The 18,395-nt window shown below is 42.2% G+C and overlaps 2 protein-coding genes across 7 annotated transcripts; one reads left to right on the top strand and one right to left on the bottom strand.

The window, feature by feature from the left end:
• Nucleotides 1-682: 682 nt before the first annotated feature.
• On the bottom strand, nucleotides 683-10,078 carry prlrb (prolactin receptor b). 3 transcript variants are annotated; one of them, XM_053421752.1, is made up of 9 exons: nucleotides 8,264-10,078; nucleotides 7,176-7,256; nucleotides 6,500-6,632; nucleotides 5,553-5,722; nucleotides 3,867-4,033; nucleotides 3,390-3,531; nucleotides 3,199-3,292; nucleotides 3,049-3,118; nucleotides 683-2,693 (listed from the first exon to the last, which is right to left on the bottom strand). In XM_053421752.1, exons 2-9 carry the CDS (start codon nucleotides 7,234-7,236, stop codon nucleotides 1,917-1,919), a joined length of 1,614 nt encoding a protein of 537 aa, XP_053277727.1. In that variant the 5' UTR covers nucleotides 7,237-7,256; nucleotides 8,264-10,078; the 3' UTR covers nucleotides 683-1,916. The 3 variants fall into 3 exon arrangements, with proteins under 3 accessions (XP_053277727.1, XP_053277728.1, XP_053277729.1); XM_053421753.1 differs by having other exon boundaries at nucleotides 9,207-10,078; XM_053421754.1 differs by lacking the exons at nucleotides 3,390-3,531; nucleotides 3,867-4,033.
• malt1 (MALT paracaspase 1) lies at nucleotides 8,811-17,814 on the top strand. 4 transcript variants are annotated; one of them, XM_053421747.1, is made up of 17 exons: nucleotides 8,811-9,529; nucleotides 10,084-10,271; nucleotides 10,618-10,739; nucleotides 11,036-11,183; nucleotides 11,295-11,479; nucleotides 11,628-11,727; nucleotides 11,822-11,869; nucleotides 12,524-12,547; nucleotides 12,640-12,684; nucleotides 13,484-13,687; nucleotides 14,166-14,343; nucleotides 14,519-14,590; nucleotides 14,690-14,817; nucleotides 15,374-15,523; nucleotides 16,080-16,237; nucleotides 16,360-16,485; nucleotides 17,160-17,814. In XM_053421747.1, exons 1-17 carry the CDS (start codon nucleotides 9,381-9,383, stop codon nucleotides 17,571-17,573), a joined length of 2,439 nt encoding a protein of 812 aa, XP_053277722.1. In that variant the 5' UTR covers nucleotides 8,811-9,380; the 3' UTR covers nucleotides 17,574-17,814. The 4 variants fall into 4 exon arrangements, with proteins under 4 accessions (XP_053277722.1, XP_053277725.1, XP_053277723.1 ...); XM_053421748.1 differs by having other exon boundaries at nucleotides 8,813-9,529; nucleotides 10,084-10,250; XM_053421751.1 differs by lacking the exon at nucleotides 8,811-9,529 and adding an exon at nucleotides 9,606-9,856.
• Nucleotides 17,815-18,395: the final 581 nt, after the last annotated feature.

Genomic DNA, 18,395 nt, shown 5'->3' with positions numbered 1-18,395 from the left:
GTTTTGTTAGTATGAATTAGTTCTCAACATCATTTCACTAGATCTCATTGATCCTTATTTGAGCCCAGTCTGACACCTCCAGGCCACCGTTGCACAACTAGGTTGAGTTTTTAGTTAGAAATTGAACTTTGTTATTAATTTTCCTTGAAAAAAATGACGTGAGAAAATAGTTGTTAAAAGGAGACTGCACTACATAGTAGAGAGTGTGTTTTTGTCGGTATACAGTAGGTACAATGCACAATATGTTGGGCTGCCAGGAATTAAGCTCTTTTAATAGGAAAATCTGCCTGTTTGTGGTTGAGTCCCATGGTAAAAAGACAACTTTACAGTCATTGAAATTGCTCACTGACAATCACCTTCAACAAGCAATAAATTACCACATTTGAAAGGGGAACTCAAGTCCGAATTAAGATTTCATTGAGCTGAAGATTCACTTCTGATAATCTGATCATTACTTATGAAAGTCGAAATTACTAATATTAACATTTTATTTGTGTCAAAGTGATTCAATGTCTGATATGGAGAAAAAAAAGAGTCTTAAGTGCAGACAAAGAACCTCAGTGAATCTTGTGGGATTTGGTTCAGACCCAGTGGACATGAGGTGTCAAAGATGTTTGTGTCTTGATGCACTGATGACAAATTATGAAAGTTTAACAAAAAATTGGTTTGATTTTTAATTATATTATTATTTGTCAATGTTTAACTGAATTTTGATCTGAATTTAGTATATTCAGTTATTCCTGACATTTCTTTATTTCGATTAAAGAAAATAATTTATTTTCATGGGATAATTTTTTTACGGCTTCAGTTCATTAATAGAGCCGTGACGCAGACATGCTTCTGATTCTTAAAGCGTCTGTCATTAACCTGAGGCCAAAAGAATCACTGCTCTTTGCAAAGTGCCACACGAGACCAGACACAAAGCTGAAACTGCACAAAACAAATGTTTGACAAAGCTGAGTCTGCCGTCTTTGTTTCCATGAAACAAACAAATCATAAGATGTTTAATATTTGAATGATCTCACTCCCTAAATAAATCATTTCAAAAAATAGATTGTCTTTAAATACTTTTGTACAATGTAAGTTAAAGGTTCCTTTGTTGGCTTCACATGTGAAATGTTTCATTCCAAAATGATTTTGGTCTCAAAGTCAAGGACTTCGGTTTTTGAATTCCTCACTTAAATATGTGTTTACTAAAGAAGTCATCAGTTGCGTTCTGTGTCATGCAAAACCTAAAAGCAGCAAAGGCATTAAATAACATTTTAACCAACAACTAATCGTGCGATGATTCTCCATTTCTTTCCGAAATGAATCATAATTTCCTGCTAACAACTTTTCAGTGTAACTTAAACTGAATTAGCTTGGGTACTGCTTAGAGAGCGAAGGGAGTATCTGTGGAATTAGACCGGCTCTATTCTCCTGTACAGATATCATATACAGAATTATTGTGGCATATACACTAAAGTGTGAGGATGGTCAAAAATTCATCCTCAAGAAACCGTGAATATCTGCATTTGATAGTTGACACAATGTATTATTATATATTCACTTTGAACCACACGTTAACAGGGGATCATCCAAGTTAGCATGGTTCTTCCTCTGGTGACCACGACCAATCAAAACACTGGGCCAGCTGACCAATCAGAGCAGACTTGGTTTAATCAGGAGGCCTTAAAGAGACAGGAGCTGAAATCAAGTGTTTCAGAGAGGGGGTGAAAAGAGGAGGTGCAAAGAGGAGGTGCAGCAATGGACAGTCTGAGGAAAGTGATGTGTTGTTTTTTAACATTAGAGCTTGTAAACCTTTTCAAGTAATAACGTAAACTATGAACCTGATTATGAGCAGAATATGGCTCATTTAATTGTCACTTGGATCATCTGTCTTTTTTTATTTTGGACATTTCTTGTGAAATTACACTTTACATTAAAGGCGGTGTTGGGAAAGTATCAACATATTCACCAACGATTAGTTCTGGGCCCACTTTAGTTACACCGGCTCCAGGTTCATGAGGATACCTCGGCTTCTTGTTGGTGAACACTGTGTAGCGGTCACTCTTCTCCCAGGAGTCAGAGGAGGCGCTTTGTCTCTGCAGGAGGAGCTGATTGTCTCCGACCACCTCCTCCACCCTGCTGTAGTCCTCTGGTATGTTCTCCTCTCGCGTCTGAACATCCACACAGCCATGGACTCTGTCTTTATGGGGGAGGAGAATATTGTCACCGTTCACCTCCTTCACTCTGGTGTAGTCCACCTCGCTCACATCCACCTCCTGCGGGTTCTTATGTCTGTGAATATCCACGTAACCGCAGATTGAGAGAAGCTGGACACTGCTCTCAGCAGGGTCGCGGCTCGACCACCTCTGATCTGCGGCCTCTTGCAGTGTCTCCTTTTGAAATAGACCTGCTCCCGAGAGAGACCAATGGCTGTTTGTAAAGTTATTTATTTCATTCTTTCTTTCCTCGGCCTTCTCCCTGTCCATTTGGCTCGGGGACAGCTCCTGGCAGTGGCTTTCAAAGTCTAAGAGGAGGCCGGCAGCAATACTCAAGCTTTTCTTTCTTTTTGGAGAGCTGGGCGAGTCGGGCAGACACACGTCATCAGACACGATTAAATAGTCCTCGCTCTCGTCCTTCCAGGCCGACACAGAAGGAAAGGTCTGGTTGATGATCAGGGCGTTGTTGACATCTTCAGATCGTCCGCTCTGGAAGAATTAGTCAGGGGGCATTCAGCAGATTGTTAACAGACAGCAGAGTAATTTGGCCATTTTGAGAATAATGTTGTAATTGAGATAAAAGTCATAGTATTACAACTTTATCCCAGATAATGTGGTATTGATGAGCCAAATGGTCATGTATGTCATTATTTGTGAAGTATAACTTAACAAGATGCTCATTTTAATAAAGGTAACAGACTTATCTTCTTATACTAACATTGACACATAGCGTAAAATTACGACTTCCATCTTGTAAAATCATGACTTTCTTTCCCGTAAAGTAACGACTTTCCAGGGTCTAGATTCTGGATGTGAAGGTTAAGAAGTAAGGTTGCAGTGTTACCTTGAGAAGCTGAACGTCAATTCCTCGTATCTTTGGACCAGGAACAGGAGGCAGAAGACACTGCTTCACACTGAGGAACAAAGAAAGAGAGTCAGATTATCCTCATCACCCTGATTTCACATAAAAGACTTCTTTGCAGGAGATACATACTATTTCCTCTTCATGACCAAGACACACAGTGTTAGAAACGGAACTGTAGAGAGGCTGGAGAGCAATATCCAGCGGGGTTTCTCCCTCTGACGATCTACACAAGAAAAGAATGGAATATATGTTTTTCTATTGATGGTTAGTATCAGTTGCCTTGTTTGCTGTAAAAAGCCAGAATTAGGTCTGAGACGTACAGTTAAAGGTTTCCACCGAGGTAGAGTTGCTCCACTCGCTCCAGAGGCTGTGGTCTAACCTGCAGCGAACCTGAACCACGTACGTCAGCCCGGGATCGATGTTGTACAGGTTGAATTGTGTTTGTGTTCCTGACGCGTACTCCTGGAGAAAGATAGAACATCCAATGTTCACCTTGTACCAATGTTGGGCCAACAGACTGTATAAAAAGATGGGCAAGACGGCGGCTCCACAACAAAGTCAGAGACCAGTCACATCATTTCAGTATTATTATTATTATTATAGCTGATTTCTTCAAACACACGCTCACGCTTCTGTTGCTTATACAAACTTAACTGATGTGAACAAACTAGACCCACAAGTCAGGATTAATTCAAATAAACATTAGAATGACAATGATCGTATTGTGTAAACACATACACACACGCTCTTGTTGTTCTTTCCTGCACAAAACAAAAACCACGTGGCGTGTTTCTCACCTTCCACTCGTTGCCGTCCTCTTGTTTAAATCTGAGTTCATATTTAATGGTGACCCATCCTGACTCGGTGTCTGTGTTTTGGGGCCTCTCCCACCGGACGTGGAGATACGGGTGGTCCTCCCTCTTCATCACCTGCAGGCTGATGTTTCCAGGAGCGTCGGGCATCACTGTCAAGAGGGGACACAGCGAGACAGTGCACAGCAGTGCTTTGAGCTAAATGCTCATATCGGCACACTAACATGCTGCTGAAGGCTGCACAGGTGAGCATGCTAAATCTCACATCACAGCATGTGCACAGTCAAATAAGGCAAATCAACCCAAACATTTGAAACTACAGCTTATTTTGAGCTTATTACAAAAGGGAAAAGTTGCATAAATCTTATTTTCCATTGTTAATAACAGAAAACTATCTGATATAACATAATTAACCAGTATCATTTAACAACCAGAGCAGAGTCTGCATGGAAAGAAAATATAGCCTGAGCTGTTGTTTGTGTCGCAGGAAAGGTCAAAGGGTCACAGAAGTCATTTAGAGTTATATCAATCCATCCGATCGTTTTTGAAGACATTTCAGTCCTGACGTTGGTTTTTAGGAGCCCAGACAAAACAACTGGGGATTTAAATATTGGTTTCAGAGTAAGTTTAGATCCCTCTCCCTGCAGTTACTCTTTTCTTACTAGACTCACTTTCCAAATGTACTGTACATACAGCACATGTCCAAGATCCCCTATAACCAAACAAAAGGTCTGAACTCTGATCCAAGACTGTACCCAAGGTTTACACCAGGCACAAACCAGTTCCACCTCATTCTGTTCGGGTTTTATTTGTGCCTCGTCTGTCCGTCAGTATTTTTCCATTCCTTACTAAGCAGAAGAAAAACTTCACTACAAATACAACTGTGCCAATAATTAGCTCCATTTGAAGCAGATACTTTTAAGTTTTAACTTCTACTCTAACAAACACACACACCGAGTGGTGATCAATAGTTCAAAGTGTCTCACTGACATAAGACACCGATTAGCTCAGCACTGATTCTCCATTATCCTCCAGTAATCTGTCTCCATGTCTTTCTTTGTTTGTCCTTCGATTTTATTGACAAACGCTCTCGACTTCGTAGCCTTCACCCTCTTCTCACCTCCGCCAAGGCCTTATGTTTTCACCCCTGTCCATTTGTCTGTTGGTTTGATTGTAAGCAAGATTACAAAGTAACTATTGGATGGATTTACTGCAAAACTTGGCTGGAAGTTTGTGATACGAGTCAGGAAAGAAGCCGTTCAATCTTGGTGCAGATCCGGGGGCAGGAATCTGTTTTGGATCACTTTAGAATAACGAGACACAGCATTTTCTTTTTGAAATTTTCACGGTTTTCCCAGTGAAGAATTAATGGATCTTGATGAAAAAAAATCAGGCACATTTAAGGACCTGCTATATATGAATGTGTGCAGTTTGGTGCAGCTTGATTTAATGTGAGGGGACTACTGGGCCTTGGTGGAGGAATGCATCATGAGACTGCTCATGCTGTGACATCAGCTATGATGTCAGCCTTGATTCTGTAGTGTAAAATAATCTAAGAATCACAGGGAGGTAATATTCTATGTTTTCATAATATCGCAGGAAAAAAACCCAAAGGAGCAACTCAGGGTATGACAAGAAGAAAGTAGATGAACTGAAATCTTCGCTACTTACCAATCTCCATGACATCGATCTTAAAGGGGTCTGAAGTGGCGTTCCCTAATGCATTGGAGGCCACGACTGTCAGATAATAATCCACCCAGATGGAGGTGTGGCCCTTGTCAAAGAAGCAGGAGTTCTTCCCTGCAGAGAGGTAGTCAGGACACTCGTGTGTTCCCTCCAGTCTGTAGGGAGACAAAACGAGTCCTTCACTGACCAGGACGTGGAGGAACACAGCTCAGGGCTGACAAGTGCATCTTTCATAGAGATGTAACTAAACTTTATTTTAATTTTTATGTATTAATAAGACCAATTATCAATTAGCCATGAGTGGTTCTGTGAGGCGGTACTCTGGCACAGGTAACTGCTGACACTGACATGCTGGTGATTAGCAGGTACTGCATACTGGGAGGATAAAGGTTATGTTATTTTATACATAGATATTTGGGGGGAATGACAATTTCAAATCCAAAAGTAATTCAGATGTTTTTGTCTGGACCAAAGTAATGAAACAACAGTCGTACATTGTCGTCCTCAAAATGTCTTTCACCGTGAGTGTTGGTCTTTTGCCCTCAGGCCGGGTCTGGTGGGGGTCACATGGGTGAAGTGTTTGAAGTGTGCAGGTTCACTTCCACAGCAACAAAAGAATCGTGCACAGCTGACTGAGCACAAGTGTGTGAACAAAGCTGCTGGTAGTTTTCCACCGGCTCTTTTATAGCATCAGCAGTTTTACTGCCGCTCAGCATGGGCGATAAACCTGCGTGATATTTACTGGGTCACCACTAGTTAATGTGCACACTACTATACTGTCAATAAAATCCTGGTTGGATTCCAGCTCGGAACCTCTGTTGTTCTCCTCTCTCTCACCTTTCCTTGTGTTGCTGCTGTGGAAAATGTCAAAAAAACAAATCTTCAAATTAATATGAAATCCAAACGGCACAAAGCCTGGAGACATGACCGACCTTTCTCTCTCATAGAAGAAGCGATGCGTAGTCGGCAGCCCGCCTCCAGAGCCCGGCTCCCACCAGCAGGTAAATGTCTCCTTCTCAGGTGACCTGCAGCCGAGGAGGACTGGTTTCCCTGGTGGAGACATGACTGACAACACATGCGACAAACAAGCATCAGCTCCCTAGGAGTGACACGATAAAAAACAAAAAGCACGGTGACTCTATGATTTAGACATAAACATGGTAAAGGGCTGGTTCGATCACATGCTGACCTTCAGCAGGATGGAACAAAGCAGACAGGTTTGGTTTTATTTACCCAGGTTTAAAGACACGTGTCTGATTTATTTGTCCAACCAGGGTGAGGGAGGCAAAAGGGAATTTTGCAAATTTCAAATATTTACCATTTGCACGGCTCCTCTGCATTTCTGTCTCATCATGTTTTTTCATGTGTCACATGCAAACACACCTAAACTTTGCCTTTACTTTTTTTCAATGGAACTCTTTGTGGCCAAAAGAAAAAAACATTCTAAGAAGTTTTTATCTATAAATGAATGTTAAACACTGGAAGCACATAAACAAATTTAAAAACTGGGATAAATACAAAATTTAAAAAGTATTTTGTAGATTTAATATACAATTTGTAGCAATCTTGTGGATATATAAATAGTGTCATTCACGCCTTTGAACTTACTGTTGGACTCAACAGCTGCAGACAGCAGCAAGAGCAGAGCCAACCTGAGATCTGTCCTCATCCTGTCTCACGTCCTGCGCCCTGCAACACAAAGTGACATCACAGCACGAGGTCAACGAGGTGACGTGAACCCGTGGCTCGCCTGCGTCTTGTTTTTACCTGACACAAGGGCACGCGGCGTGAAAGAACAACAAACACAACCAATGATCATTTGTTCATTTTGTAGCCAACACATACAGGCCAGCTGCGATCCCATGCTGGTGGAACATGATTTACTATCAGAAATCATGATGAGTCAACATGAACGTTTATGATGTGACTGTCAGCAGCTTACGATCCTGTCAGTGGGTTTCATCATAGAAAGAACCTGAGAGGAGACACAGGGAGCGTCAGAGGGTTCGAGTGAACACAGACTCATGAGAGGTGAGAGGTCAGACTGGAGCTGTTGCTTTCCAAAAGAAAATGGATTGACCAGAATGGGTCAGAACGGGTCAGTTGTGTTTGGCAAGAGAATGACGACATTCAGCTTCTCTGCTGTAAGACGCTCAACTGCTCAAAGTCCGCTGCAGGTATTTGGACTCGATGAGAATGTATGGATTACCTCAGAGTGAGCAGTCTGCAGATTACTGATTGGTTCATACATTCATTAGTCGTGGATCAGCTGTAGAACTGCAGTGCAATCTCTATAAGGAGGCTGAAGTCTGATTTAATTAAATTTTGTATTTTTGTTTTGTAAATTCTAATTAAATATATGATATCTTAGATTGGAGAAACGTGATGAAACCTGCAGATGTAGAACTTTTAAAGTGACAGTTATTATTTAATTTATCGTCTGTCAGAACCCTTCAAGTACATTGAACTAAGCATAAAGTATTTTATTACATCCTGTGACCTACATATGCATACCTATATATTATATCTACACTGACCTGCGTGCACACACACACACACACACACACACCGAAATGAAATTAAAACTTCACAGTTATTTCATGAGAATATAATTAGTTGACTGCAAGGACAGTAAAATGTATTTGACAAAATTAGAATAGATGAAATAGAAATGAGAACCTGTAGAGATCACTCACCTCACAGCAGTTTAAGACGGGTGTCAAACTCTTCTCCTACATTTAGCTGCTGTCGACACATCCACAGGAGGAAAAGTAGAATCCTTCAGTCACTGTGACCTCCTCAGACCTGAACACCTCCTCTCGACTGAGCACCTCCTCAGACCTGACCACCTCCTCAGACCTCCTCAGACCTGAACACCTCCTCTCAACTGAGCACCTCCTCAGACCTGACCACCTCCTCAGACCTCCTCAGACCTGAATACCTCCTCTCAACTGAGCACCTCCTCAGACCTGACCACCTTCTCAGACCTCCTCAGACCTGAATACCTCCTCTCAACTGAGCACCTCCTCAGACCTGAATACCTCCTCTCAACTGAGCACCTCCTCAGACCTGACCACCTCCTCAGACCTCCTCAGACCTGAACACCTCCTCTCAACTGAGCACCTCCTCAGACCTGAATACCTCCTCTCAACTGAGCACCTCCTCAGACCTGACCACCTCCTCAGACCTGAATACCTCCTCACCCCTCCTCTCACGTGAGCACAGGTGAGTCTGGGGCTCAGCTGTTCATGTGAGGAAGAGGAGTCATGGAAAGGGGAGGGGTTTCTTTTGACGTCACTATTTGTCACTTGAGAAACAGCCAAAGAGTGCAGCCGAGACAAGATGTCTCACTTCAACAGGACTAGCCAACACAAGGAAAGTCATAATCCTTATCTACTCACCACTCTGCCGATGGAGCATTGGAGTATGAAAAAACACTTTTAGAGTTTCAGGGGTAAAACTGCGTTGCAGCAGAATCCACTTAGCTGGTAACTGGTGACCACTTCTTCAAACAAATAAAACCAAAACATGCCTCCATGCTGCTCCTGTGACTCGAAACTGCCACATTAACAGCGAGGTGAGTAGATAATGTGTGTATCTTAAAGTTTTGTGTGAACTATCCCTTTAAAGTTCACCTACAGTGAATCATCTTGACGCACGTCTCCCCTTTGGCCCGGGCGCAGTGGGCGTGTCTGGGTCGCTTCGTTCCAGGAAGTAAAACTTTTTCGGATGTTTGAAAGTTGAGGCTGTTTTGCGGCGAGACACGCGCGAGCCTCCGGTTCTGATGGTGACCTCCCCCAGCTGTCGGTCATCATGTCGGACTCCTCGGACAGATCCACGAAGATCCACCTGCTGAGGGAGGCGCTGGTGAAGAAGCTGTGTGACGTGTTGGACAAGTCCTGCGACCGGGGATGGCGGCGGCTCGGAGAGATCGTGGGCGTCGAGAGGCGCCTCAGAGTCAGGTGCGATGGAAATGAGACACTGTGGGGGAGAGAGAGGAGGGAGAGAGAGGGGGAGGTTGAGGAGAGGGAGAGGGAGAGAGAAAGAGAGAGGGGGAGGTTGAGGAGAGGGAGAGAGAAAGAGAGAGAGGGTTGAGGAGAGGGAGAGGAGAGAGAGAGGGGGGAGGTTGAGGAGAGGGAGATAGAGAGAGAGAGAGAAAGATAGAGAGGGGGGAAGTTGAGGAGAAGGAGAGAGAGAGAGAGAGAGAGACCAGGAACAGTTGTGCACCATCAGGTTTCATAATAGTAAATGGCAGAAGATGACAAATGTTTTCTGGAAACCGTTTTAAGGTATTTGTAGAATAGAACTTTTTTTTAAAAGCCTAATTACAGGTTTTTAAACAAGATTTTGATCAAGAAATAAATCAAAATTTGTCTAAACTATATCTTTACACTCATCGTTATTAAGCTACGTGTTTGTATCAGTATCTGCGTTGTGTTTAAAGTGTGTATTCGTCTTTACTGACGGCCTGAGTTGATTGAGCTTCTCGTATCTGAAACACCTTGTCCCCCCCCAGCCCTGACGACATGGAGATGTGCTCCCTGAAGGTGCTGGAGCTGGAGGGCAGCCCCAGCCGCATGCTGCTGAGGCTGATGGGAGAGCGAGGCTGCACCACGGGTCAGCTGATGGACTACCTCCAGACTCTGGGCAACTCAGAGGCTGTGCAATGCCTGAAACCATCAGGTAGAGCAGAACAACCAATAGGTCTGGTATTGTGTTGTCAGGCAGATTTTTTTTTTCTCTGTGTTGTGTTATTAGATTAAAAGAGAATCCATGAGTCATTTACAGAATATATAAATTATATTCGATGTTATCCGGCTATTGCCTTTCCTAAAGGGCCACATGTTCAGATCTGAATTTTGAATCTTGAATCTTAGTTTTTGAATTAGGGGCTTAATTCTTTAGATTGGAAGTTCTCAAATATCTTAGTGAAATAAAGTCTGTGGTGTTTGAATTTCATCACCAAGCATTCAGGAGTGGTTGAATTTCAAAATGTGTTATTTTAATTATTGGCACAGCGATTTGTTTGAAAGTCTCTTTTAATGGTCAGCCTTGCAGATTCTCATCCAGCCCCAGTCACTGGCTCTTACATCGGGACACAATCTGCGGCTCATCTGTCACGCTGTGGGCAAAGCTCCAGTACAGTACCAGTGGTTCAAGAGTAAGGAAGAGGTGAGAGACATGCACACACACACACACACACACACACACACACACACACACACACACACACACACACACACACACACACACACACACACACACACACAGTGGAGGGTTGAAAAGAAGAGAGGTTGTTGAACGCGATGCTGTCTGAATCATTCTAGAAGTAAAGTCATTGTAAACTGGGGCTCATGCAGGATTAATCATTATCTTAAGGATAAGGTTCTTTTGTATTGTGTCCTTGCCGTACACCAGTATCCCTGATCTCTATATGGTAAATATGATTCACATTTTCACAATGTCAGGTGCCAAACAGCTTCTCTCCAGACCTTGTGATAAGTCCGGTCCATCTGAAGGACGCTGGCTTTTACATCTGCAGGGTCAACTGTGGAGATACCTTTGAGTTCAGCCAGTGGGCCCAGGTGGACGTCCTGAGTGTCACCCTGCCTTATGGTAAGATAGTTCCAGTTTGAGTCTGTGACAGTTGATGTTTGGCTTTGTGACTGCCAGAGATGTTTACTTCTGTAGACACACACACACAATGATGTCTCCCTCTCCCTCCAGCACCAGGGCAGAGTTATCAATCCCTGGAGGGTCGGCTGAAGCTGGTGATCCAGCCTCAGTCCCAGCAGCTGCATGTGGGGGAAACCCTCCAGCTGGAGTGTGGAGCCGTGGGGCGGCCGATCCCTCGATACCAGTGGCACAGAAATGGAGTTCCGATCCTCAACGCCACAAAGAGGAAGCTCACGGTGAGGATATGTTTTCATATTGTCCATATTGCAAAAAAAAAAAACGGTTTCATTGTGTCAGACCTTAAAAGACACAACCTGTTTTGTTAGGAGACATTCCAGTTCCGTGCGGTTCACTGAGTCGCTGACGGATCGCTGTGCGTTTCAGGTTCCTCGTGTGATGCAGGATCACAATGGCAGGTATCGCTGTGAGATCAGCAGCGGCAGCTCCGAGCGGATGTGGACCAATGAAGTCGACGTTGCCACAGGTATGTGGAACCGCTGTGTTATGTTACAGCTCAATCCAAGCAGCTCTGTTGTCCTCATGTCTGAGTGATTATCTGCTCTGTTCTCGGCTGAAAGCACCGAGGATATCGGTCCAGTTTTCAGGGGCGATGGAGTGCTCTGAAGGTAGAGTGGAAAGACCTGGGTAGTAAATGGCTAATTGAATAACAATGAGCTGGTGTAAGGTGCATGCAAATGTCAATCATAACTTTTAGTTAGGCACTAACAAGCACAATGCTCACAGGGTTTATCTCGAGGTGTCACATGCATGATTTCTAATTTGAGTCTTTTTCAATTAATTCTGTTAGAGTTAAAGGTTGTTACTTTTCTCTATGTTTTGTTCCTTTTTGTCAACAAATCCCACGAAAAGACCAAAACCAATAATGAAATTGAGGCTTATACGTCCATTACGGTCTTACAATAACTACAAACTATCAATAATCTCACAATCTGGTATCAATAAAATACATCTATCTAAAATAGATACTAAAAGCTACAGTGTCCAGTAGTAGAAAAAAGGTTTGAACCCATTGACTTCAGGCTGCCACAGATGGATTAGAGAAGTGGGGAAATGTTGAGAGACAGATTAACTCACTGATGACCTTTCATGGGATTCATTGACAGGAAGAAAAACACAGAATAACACTGGTCTGAATCTCAATCACTGATGGTGTGAGGCTCAACTTCTCTCTCATCTTCTTTTCCTTAATCAAAAGAGGCTTTTTTTCTCCAACTGCTCATTTTACGTGATGCTGACGTATTCATATGTTTAATTCCTAGATGACTTCTATGCCATTGGAGGAGGTGAGTGTAAAAGTGCTCATCAAGTATTTATACATATCTATCCAAAAAACATGCACTTGTTAAACGATCATTTTGTTGTGTGTTGATTTCAGGTTCTGGTGAATTTTTCCTGAACAGTGTTCCAGACCAACTTTATGGTAAGAGTGTTTCTCACACAAAAGGAAAATGTGATCACTGTGTTTTGCTTCATATCGCAGTTTTACTCTGAGCTGTTTGTGTCTGGTACTATTAGTAGATTTATATTTTCAAAAAATAAGGATGTGAGACTTTTTGCGTTCTTGTTTTCTAATCAATTAACACAAACAGTAACTGAAGCCCAACAACAGAATATTGGCAGAAAAATACCATAGAGTTAAATTAATATCTTTCTGTCAAAGTGTCCACAGAAAAGGAAAATGTATATATTCATAAAGGTCTGATTATATGAAAAAAAGGTATTAAAACAGGTCAGGTGGCTATAAATATCACTATATGTGGTAGTCAGCGCACTGTGACCCACTTCCTTCCTGTGTGTGTAGTGAATTTACGTAGTTCAGTTTACTATGGGAAGTTGTTTCTATGCTAAAGGGGAATTTCTTCTTCACTGTCACATAGAAAACAAATCAAATATCATGAAATTTTAGGCTGAGACAAAACACAAAAATACAACCCAAGATCTTTAACCGATTTTATTAAATGGTCAGTGAAAAAGTCTGTGGAAAATGATTCTTAGAATACATCTATTTCGTGTTACATATATAAAGTAATGTATCATATATATATATGTATCTATTATAATATTTAAACCAGAATAGTGCTGGACACCTCTCTCTTGAATTTGTACTTTGCAGTGAACTGTACTTGTCTGCTTCAGCAAACACTGGAGACCTTTCACTGCCGCATTGTGTGAGTTTCTCTCTCCCATAGATTGACTTGAACTGGTTTTCTTCCTCCCAGCGACTGACAAAGTGGCCCTGCTGATCGGCAACCTCTCCTACAAGAACCACCCGCAGCTCAAGGCTCCCATGGTGGACGTGTACGACCTCACCAACCTCCTGCGGCAGCTGAACTTCAAGGTGGTGTCGCTGCTGGACCTCACGGAGTCAGAGATGAGAAACGCTGTCGACGAGTTCCTGCTGCTTCTTCACAAGGGAGTCTATGGTGTGTTGGGACTTCTTTACTTTCCTCCTGATGGTTCTAGAAGGGGATACGTGTCCAGAAACATTCACAACCCCAAAACATTATATGAATTAAAGCTTCATAAATCAGCAGGACTGATGAACATATGAAAACTGAGGAAATGGATTTAACCCCCAAATTTGACTTTTTTCTAAGCTTAGAAATAAAGAATCCACATAGTGTATACTGTAAATAACTGTGAGTCCATCATAACGTTAAACTCCTGGATTGTCATTGCCCATCAAACATAGAAAAACAAATTCCACGGTTTTAATTACATGATAGAAATATGGGATGTAATCTTGAGAATCAACCCTAACCCCCATTTCCTTCTCAGGCCTTATTAGATTTGTTCATAGATCCATGTAAAACCTTTTCTTCCTTCATCTATGTAGCCAGAATCCTCTTCTGTAACCAAGGTACTGGATTGAAATGACCCCCCCCCCCTCTCTCTCTGAAGGTCTGCTGTACTACGCTGGTCATGGATATGAGAACTATGGCAACAGTTTCATGGTGCCGGTAGACGCACCGAACCCGTACAGATCGGCCAACTGCTTGTGTGTGCAGAGCATCCTGAAGCTGATGCAGGAGAAGGAGACAGGCCTCAATGTTTTCCTGATGGACATGTGCAGGAAAAGGTGAGTGCTCACTCTTTACTGAGGAAAAGATGAATCAGTTAATTAAGAGAATGATCAGCAGATTAATCAATTATTGAAGAAAACGATCAACAGACTAACCACGTAATCATAGAGCTGTTATAGATTTATCACCTCGGTTTGATCTCAGAAGTTTATAGATTTCTTCATGTTCCAGGAATATTTATGACGAAATCGCTCCTAACATTGTCCTGAGGGTCACGGCCAACATCGTGTTTGGATACGCCACGCAAGTTTGAAACATCATTACAATAATTATAATACAAAACAATTTGTCTTTTTCTTTTAAAAGAATATCAAATGTTGTTTTTCTCATTTTGCTGTGCAGGTGCCAGGATGCCGAAGCCTTTGAGCTGAGCTCCAGTGGCTTCACCAACGGTGTGTTTGTCAAGTTCTTAAAGAAGCGACTGCTGGACGATGAGAAGATCACCGTGGTGCTGGACAGAGTCGCCGAGGGTGAGGAACAGAAACTACATACTGCAACATGAAGTACAACTATAGACGATCAATATGTTTTAATATGTGAGTTAGAAAGCATGTAATCAACAGAACCTTTAATCTTCAATTGCATCTACACATGTATTTGCGACTTAGAAGATTATCAGGCTAACATGAAGAAAACTGATTTAAATAAGATAAAACAACCAGTGTGCTGTGCTTGCATGTGACAGGATGTGTTTCAGCTTATGTCTGAATAAAGGCTGCAGACTGAACCAAATGTAGCTTTGCCTTATTAATGTCAAAAGTGTATCAGCGTGCTTGTGGGCTAATGGAGTTTCCTTTTAAATGCAGAGTAGATGGATAAAAACGACTGTAAGATGCCCTGACTATTAAAGTTGGGATAAGGACACTTTTTGTCTCAAGGCTTTGTAAATTAAATTAAAACAACAAGCCTCTCACAGTGTGGCACATACTTCTTGGTGGACCCAGGTTCAACTCATGTGCTAGAAGTATTGGATACTTAAAGAGGTTTTTAATACAATAAAAACGTTCTGTAAATGTTTCTGTCCAGACATGGGTCAGTTTGATGCTACGAAGGGGAAGCAGGCTCTGGAGATCCGCAGCAGCCTGTCGGAGAGGAGAGCTCTGGCCGATCCTATTCTGCCCGGCGACTGCGCTGATCTTGCTCACGCTCAAAGCCGACAGTGGGCGAAGGCTCACGGTGAGTTTCATTTTATCATATTTGTTTAAAATACGTTATCACAATCGTGGGAAGCCTCTATTTGCTTACAGCGGCTCGGGTCAGTACGCACATTCAAATGTTGACTCTGCTTAATGTTGACTTAGCACGGAGCGCTCTCTCTCACATTATACATATTCTTCCACATTGTGTGAGAAACACAATGTTATCACTCTTTGATCAGCTGTTAAATCTTTGCATATAGAAAAAAGAAGACATCTTTTCTGGGAAGAGGAAAACAATAATTCTGGTTGTTTGCTGATTTTTTTCGGACCTAGACATTTGAAGCGTAGCAAATATTTAAAGACTGTTGACAAATACTACACATACACATTATAGTGTTTTACCATCAATTAAATGTTTATATACTTACAGCTTAAAGCAGAGTGTAACCCCAAAAAGAAAGATTGTGCCTTTTTCAACATTTAAAGTAAATTACTTATTTAAAAAATACAATTGACTCTTATGAAAACAGCAGTTTTTGAACTTTTTGAACTTTTTGAGTTCTTGAAATGACTGTTTTTGTGAAATTCTCCAGAGCTTCCTGAGAGTATGAGTCTCGACTTTGACTGTGGGGCTCAGATCAAGTTGGGCTTCGCTGCGGAGTTCTCCAACGTGCTCGTTATTTACACTCACATCGTTAAGAAGCCCGAGGACATGTCCTTCTGCCAGGCTCACGTCACTGACTTCTCACAGGTCAGTATGTTGTCATGAACACAGGTTCTAAAGCTTTAAAGTACGTTCGCACCACTTGTAGGGTCAGTTAGACCTCGCTATGATTCAGACGTAATGCTACCTGCTTCCTCTCCTCCCTGCAGGACCTTGATGTGGATCCTAAAGAGATGAACAGAGAGACTCCAGAGGAGACGGGGATCTACCTCCTGTCAAGCAGCCTGCCGCAGCACTGTCTCTACACCAGACTCAGCTCACTGCAGAAGCTCAGGGTAAGAGACGGCATTATATTTAGGCGTATGGTGCTTTCTCAAAGTAAAATGTCTGCACAAACAGAAATAGGTTTGTGTTCATCCCTCTGACCGGCCGGCGATAGCCAGTGGCCGGATGCATCATCCGCTGGTGGAGCAACTTCCTTCAACTTTTGATCAGTTGAGCTGATCAGATTTCAGTGGTCAAAGGTCACGGTGACCTTACATGAATCTGCAAAACATTGATGCAGACAGAAACTACACTGGTTGACGGAGGCATACAACTATACATTATTTCTAGTTCTGAATTAATAAAGAGAAATAAAAGACAAATGCTAAACTCCTCACAAGCACAGGACATCAGATGCTGATGCATGTCATTCATTTTGCAGATATTTCCTTTTGAACACTTATATTGGAGAATTCATCTTTTCAGGGAAATGAAATCTATGTGACAATTGTTTTGCTATTCTTTGTAGTAGATGTAGAGATATTTCAATTTATAAAACTACAGACGCTACAGGATAAGTCAAGGTATCACCAAATTCACCAGGATTTATCCTCCAGGTGCCTTGAATGTTTGCATAAAGCTTCACAGCATGTAGATAAAATTACTCATTAATGAAATTTAACATAACATCAACAATGACCCCATTGTTTTTATTGATACTACTTCTTCTCCTCTCGTGCATCAGGAGGAGCTGGTGTTCACCGTGTGCCTTCAGGGCACCTACCCAGCCATGGACAACGATCCTGTCCATTGGACCAAAAGCATCAACATTGGAAAGCCACTGATCGCTCGCCTGGACCTGCACGGGGCCATGCGGAAGAACAGCTGCCTGCAGACCTGCCTGATGCCCCATAGCCCGTCAAACAGCCCCTGCCACAGCCCCAGGCCTGAACACTGCCTCCACCTCCATCACGGGCTGCTGCAGGCCCAGGACCACAGCCGCCTGTCCCCTCAGCACCCTCATGGTGCGGTGGGAGACTCCTACTATGAAAGCCTTTCGTCCTCGCCAGGCAGGATGAGCATCCCTATAGAGGCCAGCGACGACATCAACGAGCTGCACAGTGTGTTCATCAACAGCCTGCAGCTTCAGCAGCAGTGAATCAGCTGCTGGGATGTCATGGTTCTCAGAATAGAATCAACAAATAAATCTCAAATATATCTGGAATACTGCTGCTCTTTCTCATGCATACTCAATGAAAAATATTTTTTAGAAAGTTATATTCTTAAACCTTTTACCACTATTTGTATTGACAAGATGTTAAACTGACATTGTTCTTAGATTTTGATTTTAGAAATGCATTTTTACGAAAAAATAAAGAGTATCTTCGTGAACTGACAAAGGCTATTTTCTTCAGTTGTAGTTTTGTGTGTTATTTTGGATTTCCTATCCGTTGAATCTTTACAGTACCTCAGTAGTATTTAAGTAAATGTATGTAGTTGCTTTCCACCAAAAAGTTAATATTCTCTTTGTGTAAATGTTATTGTCACTGCCCCCTCAGGATGGCAGTATAATACTTTCACTGCTGCTCCTCTTGACTTCCTTGTTTAGCCATTACATTTATAAAAGTATGCTTCTTCTCCTCACTCAACCCTGAAACTTTCCTAAAGATTCTAATTCACTGCATGGTTCTTAGACGGCTGGGCAATAAAATAATATCAGTATGATCACAATGTGATTCTCATCAAGCCCAATTCATATTGATCTAATGTGTGCACATTGTGTAAACGCAGTGAGGTGGTTTAACACATTATTGATCTGTAAAGTATTTTTAAGTGTTTCTCATTCTCTGCTCACAAAGAAAAGTTTGAAGCCGCAACCTGCACTCAGAAGAAGAAAATCCGTCTTTAAACACATAACGTGAAATTTATTGTGATAATTATCTATATCATAATTTTTAGTTTGATATAATTTGTTGCTGTA

Source organism: Pleuronectes platessa, chromosome 4 (assembly GCF_947347685.1).
Source record: "Pleuronectes platessa chromosome 4, fPlePla1.1, whole genome shotgun sequence".
Lineage (NCBI taxonomy): Eukaryota > Metazoa > Chordata > Actinopteri > Pleuronectiformes > Pleuronectidae > Pleuronectes > Pleuronectes platessa.
The sequence above is the reverse complement of the archived record's forward strand: the minus strand, read 5'-3'. Positions and strand labels throughout refer to the sequence as shown.

Bases quoted from the DNA above. Each gene is read 5' to 3' on its own strand.
- malt1 (XM_053421747.1), top strand. From the start codon at position 9,381: ATGTCGGACTCCTCGGACAGATCCACGAAGATCCACCTGCTGAGGGAG. The intron at 14,344-14,518 runs GTGAGTGCTCAC...TTCATGTTCCAG, and splicing joins ATGGACATGTGCAGGAAAAG to GAATATTTATGACGAAATCG. The intron at 14,591-14,689 runs GCAAGTTTGAAA...TTTGCTGTGCAG, and splicing joins ATCGTGTTTGGATACGCCAC to GTGCCAGGATGCCGAAGCCT.
- prlrb (XM_053421752.1), bottom strand. From the start codon at position 7,236: ATGAGGACAGATCTCAGGTTGGCTCTGCTCTTGCTGCTGTCTGCAGCT. The intron at 4,034-5,552 runs GTAAGTAGCGAA...CCCTCTTGACAG, and splicing joins GATCGATGTCATGGAGATTG to TGATGCCCGACGCTCCTGGA. The intron at 3,119-3,198 runs GTATGTATCTCC...TTTGTTCCTCAG, and splicing joins TTGGTCATGAAGAGGAAATA to TGTGAAGCAGTGTCTTCTGC.